The sequence below is a fragment of the Cottoperca gobio genome, chromosome 9 (assembly GCF_900634415.1).
Source record: "Cottoperca gobio chromosome 9, fCotGob3.1, whole genome shotgun sequence".
In the NCBI taxonomy this organism is placed as follows: Eukaryota; Metazoa; Chordata; class Actinopteri; order Perciformes; family Bovichtidae; genus Cottoperca; species Cottoperca gobio.
In genome coordinates, this window is record NC_041363.1 from 4178076 (window position 1) to 4190753 (window position 12678).

Genomic DNA, 12678 nt, shown 5'->3' on the forward strand with positions numbered 1-12678 from the left:
CACAGACTCCCGATCATCATTCATGCCAACCGTTGTTGGTGCATACCGACCTGCTGAGGCTGTTTTTAGGCTTTTCTCTGTAAGAGCAGAGCATGCGCCAAATATTGATCTTTTTAAAAAGCTACACATGAGAGTGCCTTCAAGGGTTTGATAATAGTGGTCATCCTGCTTTTTGTTTCAAAACAACAAGCCAGAGTGAGAAAAGTAACTCCTATAAAATACAGTCACTGCTCCACAATTCAATGCTACATTTACATCCAGTTCAATAACGCACTAATCAGCTGCAGTAATGATTGCTCTGTAACTCCCCAGTCTAATCTATAGCGCTTGACATTTATGAATCAGGGTTTGACTATAAAACACCTTCAGCACGGTGCTTTTCAGAGACACAAGTTAGCTTCTGCACATCTCCAACAAGAGCAGTGATTACTGCGGAGAGAAACAGCAAACTAATTAATTAGCGGATAGCTGATGAGAATTTCATTGTTGACTTCGGTGCCCCGCTTGCTATCGAAATTCATCTCGGTTTGGTATCTATTAAACTCTTTTATTTTGGTATAATTAGCACAGTTTCCATTTTCATATCTTATACAATATGCAAAAAGAATTAGTTTAATATTCATACACTCTGATCTTGATGCAGCCCTCTCTATAATGATATGATAACTTGTGTAGTCATGTGCAACTACTGTTGTCATAGGTAATTGCTTTGCTTGGTTAGACCAGAAAGATATTTAAACATTTCGAACAGATTTTATTAATTCATCTGCTTTATTCCAAAATGCATGCGTGTCAGAACAGCGAGAAATATGAAATTACTAAGCAACAGAGGGGGTTTTTATTTAGTCATTTGGAAATGTGTGTGTTTGACAAACCTCTGAAATTATAAATATAGTCTGGGAGTTGAATATATTACTTCTAACATGCTACTGTATGTATAAGCATTTGAATTGCAAAACCTGCGTACTAATAAATAAAAATGCTCATCATATATATTCATATATTAGCTGCAGCGATCTGCATATTTACACCAGTACAAAGTAGTTTCTTATAAACAGTAAAAGAATGAGGCTGCTGATATTCAATATTTATTTTATTTTACCTACATAAAGCACGCTTGAGAAGTCTTAGTCTTGATTAAAAAACATGTCTCTCCACAGTACATTAATGCAATCTAATTTGCAAGTAAAAAATCATTTAAATACGGCAAGTGGCACATTAATGCACAAATCATACAATTGTGCATGACAGACACCATCGTTGTGGTCAATGCACAATACGCACCATGTTTACTGAATCATAACAATGCATCACATGTATATTAATACAACTTAAAGAATCATTAATAAGATGTAAGATGTGTAACCTATGGAGATTTAAAACTGGTCATCTGTAGTCTATAACCTTATCCTCTCAGCTCATTTGTGCAGTGGCTGATTAACGCACTCATTAAACATCTTGATGAGGACCCGTGCAACTGCTCGAGCATACACAACCTTATCGCACATACACACACTTGGGATATTGAACTTTGCTGCAGAAACGGTGTTTCAACTGCAACATAACAAATGAGACCAGATGTTCTTATCAAAGCCCGGTCTATTTATCTTGACTCGTGACCAAATCCAACACACACAGAGCTTTTCTTTTTGTGTCTGGCTGGAGAAAATATGAGCTTTGATGTGGATGAGAATCTATAGCATGTTGTAAATGTGAATCCATGTGAATAGACATGGAGCATTACAAAGAATAAGAGAACATATGTCTCATATGTCTGTTTTCTGTGCACTGTTGTGAAAAAGACATGATTTTTAGTTTTGTTAATGGTTTGAGGACTTTTGAGAACACGACATCTTCGTGTGCAAGCTAAAGGAGTGTTATGTTGCTGCACAACCTGCACTATGGTGTATACTATATACTAACTGTAATGGCAAATTTCAAATTTCAAATGTTCTTATGCCATCTACCCAGGTAGGTGTGTGGGTTCTTACGCAGATGGAGCTTCCTGTTGTAGTTATGGATGGGTTTGGGTTGTAGTATATAGTATATAGTTGTTTGGGTCTATCACTGTCACTGTTGTAGTGTGTCACTGTTCCGGTTGAGTAGCTGGTTCGGTTGTTGGTTAATCACCGTCACTGATCTATCGCTGATGCGTTCAGGTTGTTCACTGGCTCTTTCGGGTCGCTCACTGGTGAGAACTGTATCCAATCACCCACTTCCTGTCACCTGTGCACCCTTATATAGTGACAGCCTAGTGCATTTAATCACCGCCAAGTGCAGGGCTTGAACCAAATAATAATAAATGCCAACAATAACGCAAAACGGCTTCTACAGTAACTAATGGAGAGAATCTGCACAGCTTGGCTGGTCCTGCTGCCCGTCCATTCCTTACTGAACTGTGTGATATTCAGCGTCTGTGCGTTTTAAGTGGAGCAATGCGAGGGCTTCTCTGGATGAAGTTCACAGTTCGGCAAAAATCACAAATGAAAAGCATCGAGTATTTCTGTCCCACTTCTTTCTCTTTTTCACACCAGACTTGTCAAAAATAAAAATGTTTTTTTTCCTTCAAATAGGCAGCTCAATTCCAAGCGGGCAATCCACCCACACCATCCCTCTATGTGGAGAGACAGTGTGTGTGTGTGTGTGTGTGTGGGAGAGGGAAGTTTTAGACCTTCAGAGCATTATGTGAGGTCAGTCCTTGATGTCTTATTGCCCGTCCTTCCTTATTTATGTCTTGTACTTTGATTTTAAAGTCAAAGTCAGGATCATGTTGGGGTTAATAATAAGTTGGACCGGTTCTCCAATCAATATTTTTTATATCAACAATGGCTCAAATGACTGTGTAATGTGAAAGGTCAGAGAGTTATCACCCAGCAGCAGCTTTACGAAGCGTCTTATCGTCTTTCAGCTCATTGTTTTGGTTTTATGGCCCAAGACTTTACTGTTTTCAGTCTCACTGCACCCAACCTGTTTCCAGGTGCGTGAGAAAGCTCTAAAAACCGACTCCACGCTGCCTGCTCAGCACCAAACAGCAGACGAACAAAGTTAGCGACTAGCTGGTGAACATATTAAAGCTTTTAGCAGCTAAAGAGCAACAGAGGACTTACATGAGCCGTATTTTGGCTGTCGCCATCTTTGACACGAGAGGGTGGAGCTGAAACATTATCTCATAGACTTCTATACAATTGACTTGTTTTTTAAACTGGAGGAGTCGCCCCCTGCTGGCTATGAGTAAGAATGCAGTTTTAAGACACTTCGGCATTGGCTTCACTTTGACCCTGATGTAGCTGCTTGGTGTAAACAAACCTAACTGTAATGTTGCTGGATCTGTAGCCGAATAGACAACTGTTTTATAACATTAATCATTATATTGCCCTTAAGCAACAAAGAAGTTCTCCGAGTCTGTTATTTTCCCTTTTAACTTCCTGTCTACACCTGACGTTGGAATGTGTCACGTTGTCTAGAATGCCATTGGTTGCTTGTGCCTGCTTTTGATCAAATATCTGACCAGTTTGACCGGGCATCTAGTAAGGATGCCACCTGGGTGCCTCCATAGGGAGGTGTTCCAGGCACGTCCAGCTGGGAGGAGACCCCGGGGAAGACCCAGGACTGGAGATTATATCTCCTCACTGGGAACGCCTCGGAATCCCCCAGTCGGAGCTGGAGGATGTGGCCCGGAGAAGAGGAAGTTTGGGGTTCACTACTGGAGCTGCTGCCCCCGCGAACCCGACCCCGGATAAGATGTAGACGATGGATGGATGGATGGATGAATTGATGGATGGATGGATGGATGGATGGATGGATTGATGGATAGATGGATGGATGGATGGATGGATGAATTGATGGATGGATGGATGGATTGATGGATTGATGATGATGGATGGATGGATGGATGGATGGATGGATCTGAGCAGTTTTATAATATAATGTACATCATGAAGGACTGACAGAGCTGGAAACAACAACGACTTTCTTCTCCAGCAGCTTGATAAACAAGATTAGATCAGTTCTCCAGGATCAGCATCTTACTGCTGTAACATGTTGTGAATGTGTTTCTTCATCCAAAGAATGGAAACTCATCTGGTTCCTTATATTATTACACACAGTCCAGTTATCTATGCCATGGTTATTCCACATAATATTATCAATATTATACAACTTAGTTGGGCCAATATGACCAAGTTACTTCTTGTTATATACTTTGAAAGTGAATAAACTACTTTCCCCAAAATGACAAACTATTCCTTTTTGGTTATATTTAGAGCAAGTATCAGCAACATCGGATGGAGCGTCCTCCCAAATGGTGTAATAGCACGAGTGTCATGTTTTTATTACTGCCCAGACTTGACAATAACCGTCTGATTACAACAAAGTCCAGTTTACTAATTTCTAGCTGCCACAGACAAGAAGGACTAACGGCATCAAAGGAATGCAAATTATATTCCACCGACTATTGTTAGTGTTTTGAAGATAATTGCAGTCACTCTATGAATTATTATGTCAAGCACGGCCAAGCATGTACGCAAAGCCATTCATCTGAGTTTCAATTCTGCAGAAATAATTTACTCCAAATGAATGTGTGTGTATTTCTTTTGGTTACAGACAATAAAGCAGAACATTGTGTTCATTTTCATCACCAGTCTTTTTCCACAGTTTGTGAACAACGCTGTTTTTGCAAGAATATTCCTCTTAATTTTGTATTTTTTTTAAATAGAGAAGTCAGCATTAAATTACATCATTATATCATATTTCCCCAATGTGTGTAGGAAATATGAGCTATCGTGGAATGAGAGCGGGGGAGAGAGATCTGAAGTTCTTTTTCAGAGAATACAGTTTCTATCCCACTCCTGCGAGCGAGGCTTAGGGGACTGTTGTCTCCATGGACTCTCTCTGTGTGCCAGACTTCACTGGGTTTAGCACAAGAAGCACAACTTATTGGATTATGGGGTCCACCGTCTACGCTCATGTTGCTGGAGGCTGTGTGTGTGTGTGTGTGTGTGTGATGGGGTATATGTGGGTGGGCAGCTTGTGAAACGAGGGAGGGACGGAGTCGTAAATACAAGATAAATTCCCATTACTTTCATATTTCATATGCAGAATTTCTCATAGAGCCCTGCCTTTTCATGTTCAGAGGTTAGAAGTTTAAGCAAGCACGAGGAGCGGCCTACTGTAAAAGAAACACGGCCGTCAGGGCTTTCTCTGTGCTCAGGTGGGTTTAACTGCACCTGCCTAATTTCAGTCCTCAGAAAGTATTTTGTCTGCATAGACAGGATAAGGTTTTGGCACACATTCCTTGTTTAGATGGACTCTCTGCGGATCATGATTGTCCATATCCGGACAGAAATTCACAGTGGAAGGGATTTACTGGAACAAAAACACTCAATGTGTGTGTCCTTGGTGCCTGTTGGGTGTAGTAACCCCGTTCAGCCTCGTCAGATTTCAGGTAGTGTTGGATGCTGTCGTTTCAGGCTGAAGTTAATCTTTCTCTGTTTCTCATTTGCACTCATCTGCATTTTCTTTTATATCCTATTTCAATGCTGTAGATGCACAAACAAACACTCCTGATAATGCTGTCTATAGCTGCAATAATTTCAACATAATTAATAGTTAATGGAAGCACAGCGTGCAACCACTGGGAGTTTGTCCTGCTGTTTCCAGCATCATTCAAGCATGTTTCGATGGTTACTGTGCCCTTTTCTTTAGTGGGTTACTTACTGAGATAAAGAATCATAGAGGCTGGGAGGAATCCTTGCATTTGCCTCTTTATTATTTATTCTGCAGCAGGGCACATGGGAAGCACGCAGGGCAGGAGAAGCTGAATATGCGCTCTGCACTGAGAGAGGGAATAATCACACCGGTTTTATAGTTCAACATCACAACAGCCGTAACTGCGTGAAGACTTCCCTTCTCTACTCATTACTGCACGGTGTAACTAACACCACGCAGGCTGCAGAGTGTGTGTTTATGATCGGCAGGACATCTGTTTGTAACGGCCGATTGTTGTAAAGGAGACAAAGAAATCAATGTCTCTGTCAGAGTGGACATTTAATTGCAGAGATTCAGGGGGGGTCATGAATATAGGAGTGTGCTGGCTGTATTCCACTCACATAGCTCTTTGAAGGCTGAGTGACTGCCTCCCTCTGCCAGAAGCACCATCCTTGTCCCAGTGGCGTTCCACCTTAAAAAAGATGAATATATGTGCTCAACCGGCTGCCTGACATTGACACACCGTGACTCACGCTGCCATGCTATTTCAGTATGGCTGCTGGCAAGCCCAGGCTTTTCTTGTAGCCTCTCCCCTCCCTTCTTTGGCCATTTGTTTGCTTCGTCTGCGAGGCTGTTTACTTGTCATTAGGACATCTGTCAAGGTGGTTTGTTTGCTACCCCGTGGTGTGATCAGGCTACCTTTTGCCAAATCTGGGAGGATGAACGAGGTTATAGCAAATCTTGGCTGTAAAGACGAAGCAGGAGTTTGGCTACCTCTCATTAACCAAGTTTAGTGGGATAATTAAGAAAGCACTGCGTGACAAAAAGGCTGCTGCGTCACGGTCACAAACGTATCCATCACGCTTGTTCACACTCTCTCTCTTGCAGTCTTAATGGTGGTCTTATGTCCCAGTAATGTCTGTTTGGTCGCGCCTTGTCCTGCCACACAGTCTGTTCAGAAGCTTCTCTTACACCAGTGGGGAACGAGCGAGGCAATTAACCACCTGCTGGTTAAAGCAGCGATACCTCACGGCCTCACTCTCCATGACATTTGCAGGATCACTCACGAATAGTCATGTACAGATTAATACATGTGGTGTCACTGCCATCAGGTACACAGCTTGCACACACACACACACACACACACACACACACACACACACACACAGAGCGTTGAACGAAAGAGGAAGTGGGGGTTGGTGCCGCTTTTAAATGAGCTCTCTGATCATGTTCCGTCCTGAGCGTTACTAATTTGTTCATCTCCTTAATGAACATTATTGGCAGGATCACATTAACCCAGCACTTAGGTTTCCTAATGGCAAAGGTCATGCTCCGCGCTCACATCACCTACTGTACACTCATCACAAAATCAACACGCAATCATTCATCATCACCCAACTTCATCGGCAACGTCGTTCTTTTGAGTTGTTGTAGACAAACAGATGATATCAGCCACTTTGAACACCAGTCTGGAGATGTTTAACTCCAAATCCAAACATTTTGGTAAATCATTCATAGACGATAAGAGGTTGTGACACTGTAGACTGGCTTGTGATTCCTGTGATAAGCTTAATCATCTCATACAGCTTTGTTTAATGACTCACTCCTGCAGCAGGTTGTCAACATCTCGGCACTGACGTACAAATCAACATATGTCATTGTGTGTCTGTGAGAGGGTTCTTCATGGGTGAGGCAGGAAGGTGTGTCTGGGAAGGATTGAAGGACTCCAAACTACATTACAGCATACAGAAATCCCATCATACTGACACACAGGAAGGAATGACAAACAGAAAAAAAGCAGCACAGCAACATAGTTGTTGAGCAACACTGGCAGGTAAACATTCATGTCCGTCAGTAAAGTAAGAAAAGAAACGCTCACAGTGCGGCTCAAAGTCATCATTTACATAATTTGTATTATGTTACACAAACTGAACACATTTCCAACCTACAACAAAGCGTTTCCTGGATTAAAACTCAGTTAGAGGTTGTACATGTTCCCAACTCGAGGAGTGGCCAACACTGCACTATGGACAGAGAGGGTGTGGTCTAGTAACTGCTTCTGAGTTTCACCTGAGAGAAGAATAAGTGCGCTCCACCAGTACTGACACACTGCCTGGCCTTCAAGGACATACTTTGGATTATTCCTTCACTTTGAGGTATGTCAGAGCTGCTTTGTTTGTGGTTTTTCTTGGTCGTGTTTTCTTTGTACTAAAGAGTGAAACAGTTGATCTTAACTCTGCTTATCTTACATTGATATTCACATTTATTTCAGTTCTCACTCGCTCTAAGAAAAGGGAACAAAGTAAGAGTAGTAATTTATCCCCTCCAGTGTGTTATAGGTAAACAAGTGTGTTAGAGAGGTGGATAACAACCATACTGTGACATCTTTCCACTTCCATGGAATTAAATTAGAGACAAAAACACACAAGCATTCACAGGTAGTAGAGAGTCATTCTTTGACAAATGTCTTCTGTTGATGTTGCTTTCAGGGTTATTATGGAGCCTGTATTCACGAGACTAAAGGTGGCCGCGTTGTTCCTGCTAACACTTCGGCTGGAGACAGGTGAGTCTCATTCTATATCTCAGGAATGTGTTCTAGGTTTCAGATAAGGAAGCAATGTGTCCTATAATGCATCTTGTTGCCCTCACTGCCATTTGTTACAAAACGATCGTACATATTGTGACGGTAGAGAGCAGAGATTATATGATGACTGACAGGTGTTGTTGTCTCTCTGATCTGTGACTCACACAACACTCGGGCCAGCCTGTCGCGCTTTCAGTTGATAATCCAACAGGTTGAATCGCAGACAATTAATGAACGTGTACATACAACGTAGGTGTCTCACTGGTACCCTGCATAACATTCATACTTCTGCTTTGTTCACATGTGTTCCTGTTACTACGGGTGACACTAATATATGCATTGGTAAAGTAAGACAGAGAGAGACTTTATTGGCCTCAGGGGAGAAATTATGCCTGGGCTTCAATCCAGGCTGTCGAATTTGATACATGAACAACATAAGAAAGTCAAATTCAATCAAAAGCATGCAGCAGAGTGAGAGTGTACACATGCAACACATGTAGCACTCTCTGCACGTCTGGGCATGAAAGCAGGTGCATCAAGATTTAAATATTTGCAGCCGTTTGTGCCAAACTTCAGTTTATTGCCAGGTAGGTTTTCACATACAAGGAGTTTGCTTTGGTTTATAATGATGCAGACACAAACACAGGCAGAGAAACAAGTCAAATCAAACACTAATTGTACAAGAAGGATGCACATAGGGAAATACAATACAGAAACATGACTATTACTGTGAACAGTGTATTTGAACTGAAGGTGGAGGAGCCGTGCAGGTTTTGTGACGGCGCTCTGTGATAAATGATCTCAGCTGCTTCTTCACATGGAAAACACATCTTCTGTAGATCACAGCACTTTTCCCAGGAGGTTATCGCACTGTAAACATTTGACTGACTAATATGAGGCTCCCTTCATCACATGCTTTCATAAACGCCTCTGACGTTGTTTGTTTTGTAGCAGTAGCATTGAAGTGCTTACAGACAGTCAGTTGGTTTTATTTAAGTTGATGTGATTTATCAGCGCGGTTCATGAAGACAGTCAGTGAAGGTTAATCACCTTGAGGAGGAAAATGGTGAAAAGACGTTCGCTCCAGAAGTCGAAGGACAACATTATAAAGATAAATGACTTGGATCTGTTGACACACGTTGCCACGAAACAACAATCAACATTGTGTTCTGTCTATAAACGTCAAGCTATAAGCAACGATTAAAAGCCATAAACATGAGTCAGCAGGGTGTGTGTCGACCCAGGAACAGCTTTTAACTGCCACTTGTCAAGTACATCTTTCAAGAGCGCACATCCATTCAGGTTTTATCATCACTTACCAATATATTTCTGATTACTAATGAGTTCAAAATGAATACATGACTCGTTTCTATTTAGGGAAATACCACTTTTACTTTGATTCCAGCTCCAAATCCTCTGCAGTTTGACTTCAGAGGCCAATTAGTCTCAGATCAGCACCTACTCCACTCTGATACTGTTTACGAGCTCAAGCTCAGACCTTGAAAGCCGTTAAGTTGAGAAAATATTAATGCACTCGAGGCAGAAATGCTATTTCCCAATTGTCTCTGGCCTTGGTTGATGATTATGTAACTTGAAGTATACATTAGACAATTCTGACAATTCTTCTAACCCTTTCAGATGTGACGGAGGCGATGCAGGTAACCTCCTCGGGGCCGCAGACTATTCAAATGGCCAAGGGGGAGTTAGTGAACCTGGGATGCACCTACACCCTCGGCTCTGAAGACATCGGAGATCTGGACATCGAGTGGTCCAAAGTCAGCCCAGACATGACGCTGAAAGACCAACTGGTGTGTTTGAGGACAGAGACGGATGTTGTGGGGTGGCTAAACTAAGAGCTCGTTCATTAGACGTGCAGGAATGATGGTTATTTGTTTTTACCTTTGTGCTCCTGCTTTGAAGAAGTGTCATCGCTCAACCCAATCTTTGCATCTCAGCTCTTGTCATACACAGGGGGCCAGACTCACCGCTACGGAGACCCCAGCATCTCCAAAAGGCTCAACTTCATAGCGGACCCCAAACGGGGCGACGCTTCCATCTCTTTCTCTGATCTGAGGCTCACAGACACGGCCACCTACCAGTGTAAAGTCAAGAAGTCACCGGGTGTTGACACTCGAAAGGTCACTCTGAATGTGATGGGTGAGCAGGAATTCATCTTTTACAGGTTTTACCTGTTCGTTTGCCACACGCTCAGTCTTCTGTTTCTAAACACTACTCTCACACACATGGAATGTAAGAGGCTCTTCCAGTTTCACTTCCTGTGCCCAGCCACACCCTTTCTCTGTAGCCATTGTTCTCCTTTGACACCCCTAACCCTCCCACGATGAACTAAAGCGTTGCTATTTATATCCACTAGTTCCTCCATCTGTTCCAAAGTGTTGGGTTTCCGGCGGAGAGGAGAAAGGTGGCCCGGTGTCCCTCCGCTGCAAATCTTCTGAGGGAACCACTCCTCTCAGTTACACGTGGAGGAGAGAGAGCGGAGGTGCAATACCATCCACTGCAATCCAGAGTGAGGACACAACTTGACAGACAAAAGGCTTTTGTATAATACTTTCATGATGCTCTACTTCTATACTATTCTCGTACTAACGGCTGCCTTCTTTCATTAAGACATAGAGACTGGGGAGCTTTTGATAAAGAACCATACAGACGGCAACGTTGGAAGTTACATGTGTGAGGTGAAAAATGCCGTGGGCACAGGCCAGTGTAAATACGCACTGCATGCATACAACCGTAAGTCATCATCTGTTGTTTCTCTTAAGTACTACTACATACAAAACTAGGATTTACACTGCTTTTGAGTATTTGCTGCAGTCGTAAAAGGGTACCGCTTGTTGAAGCTGGAACCACAAAGGAGAGCTGCACTTAGTGGATCTTAAAGGTGACATATCATGAAGAAGTCACTCTTTCAGAGCACATGCATGTCGGTATACCAACCCACAAACTGTGAGATAAGACATCCCAGTTAGTTTCTTTGTGGTCAGAGAACATGGGGTTTAAAAAAAGCTAATTCAATTTGCATTTTTAATATTCAGACAGACAGTATGAGACAAAGAATGTGTTTTTTTTTAACATTAAAGCAAGTAAATACAAATATGAGTCTGAAAATGAGCATGATACACCCCCTTTAATGCACCATGTCCTCTCCTCCAGCTACCAACAAGGCGGGTGTCATAGTTGGGGCGGTGATCGGTGCTCTCCTGCTGCTGATGCTCCTCCTGTTTCTCATCTGGCTCCTGATCTGCTGCTGCCACAAGCGTCGCTATGAGAAAGAGGTCGAAAACGAAATAAGGTATTATATCAGAGCTGGAAACGATTTCCAGCATGGATCAAATCGCCTCAAACAAACGTGAGGATCATCTCACGGAGAGCTGTGTGACTTGTTTCAACAGGGAGGACGCCCACGCCCCAGAGAGCAGACCCACCAGCAGAGCCTCCAGTTTACGCTCAGTGATGGCGTACCGCACCCACCCCGGGGTGCAGTACAGCTCCGTGAAGAAACACCCGTCCAACATCAGTGAGTCGGGCCGCAGTGCCAACGGCACATCACAGCCAGCTGCAGGGGGAGGCCGTCCTGCCCTCGATTACGACCATCGATACGGATACCCTGTGTAACTGCAACCCAAACACAAGACAGACATTACTTTCAGTATACAACTACGCCTTCTGAAGAAATGACTTTTTACTTTAACATAAGTCTATAAATTACAAACTGTGCAATACAATATATTGACACGGAGAATAATGGGAGTTTTGGTGTTGGACTACTGGGGACCAGCTTCCCTCAGCACAAAGATAAATGCACAGCTGGTGGACTTTCATAATGCACTGTAGCACATCCCTGCTACTTAATAGGTTCTCATTGTTACACAGATTTAGCTAAAACTGTATGTAAAATGTACATATTCAAAGTATTTTTATTGTTTTTTTCTATGACGCACATGTAGCCCAATCAATTCAGTTGTTTTTATATAAATATATGTAGAATAAAAATGTTTTAAACTGAGACGTCAATAAGGAGAGTACCCTGTAAATCTCTAAAATGGAAATAAATAACATTAAAAAACATGAAAGCATCAAACCAAATTTAGTTTGAGGCCAGATTATTGAAATGGAGCCAGTTTATATGACATTTAACGCTAAAATGTATTAAATGATTAACTGCAAAACTCACTTTGCTGACAATTGTTTGTGCAGTTAAAGCTGCTTTTAAGAGTTATTAGTAAAGGATTCATTGTTTTGCCTCAACACACCTACCTGGTGTAACCGGATCACATAATCAGCACTCAGCCAATCATATGAGTTCTGCCTTCATTTCAAAATAAGAGCGCACTGTGACCCAAGATGATCATCAAAGGAAATACAAATCA

The 12678-nt window shown here is 42.3% G+C and overlaps 1 protein-coding gene across 1 annotated transcript; it reads left to right on the plus strand.

The window, feature by feature from the left end:
- Positions 1-7791: 7791 nt before the first annotated feature.
- On the plus strand, positions 7792-12315 carry vsig8b (V-set and immunoglobulin domain containing 8b). The gene is made up of 8 exons (XM_029438987.1): positions 7792-7862; positions 8196-8269; positions 9929-10098; positions 10246-10447; positions 10665-10817; positions 10919-11041; positions 11462-11600; positions 11701-12315. Exons 2-8 carry the CDS (start codon positions 8203-8205, stop codon positions 11921-11923), a joined length of 1077 nt encoding a protein of 358 aa, XP_029294847.1. The 5' UTR covers positions 7792-7862; positions 8196-8202; the 3' UTR covers positions 11924-12315.
- Positions 12316-12678: the final 363 nt, after the last annotated feature.

Excerpts from the sequence above, each read along its gene's own strand:
- vsig8b (XM_029438987.1), top strand. The coding sequence starts at position 8,203 with ATGGAGCCTGTATTCACGAGACTAAAGGTGGCCGCGTTGTTCCTGCTA. Across the intron at positions 10,448-10,664 it reads GGTCACTCTGAATGTGATGG|TTCCTCCATCTGTTCCAAAG; the intron begins GTGAGCAGGAAT and ends TATATCCACTAG. Across the intron at positions 11,601-11,700 it reads GAGGTCGAAAACGAAATAAG|GGAGGACGCCCACGCCCCAG; the intron begins GTATTATATCAG and ends TTGTTTCAACAG.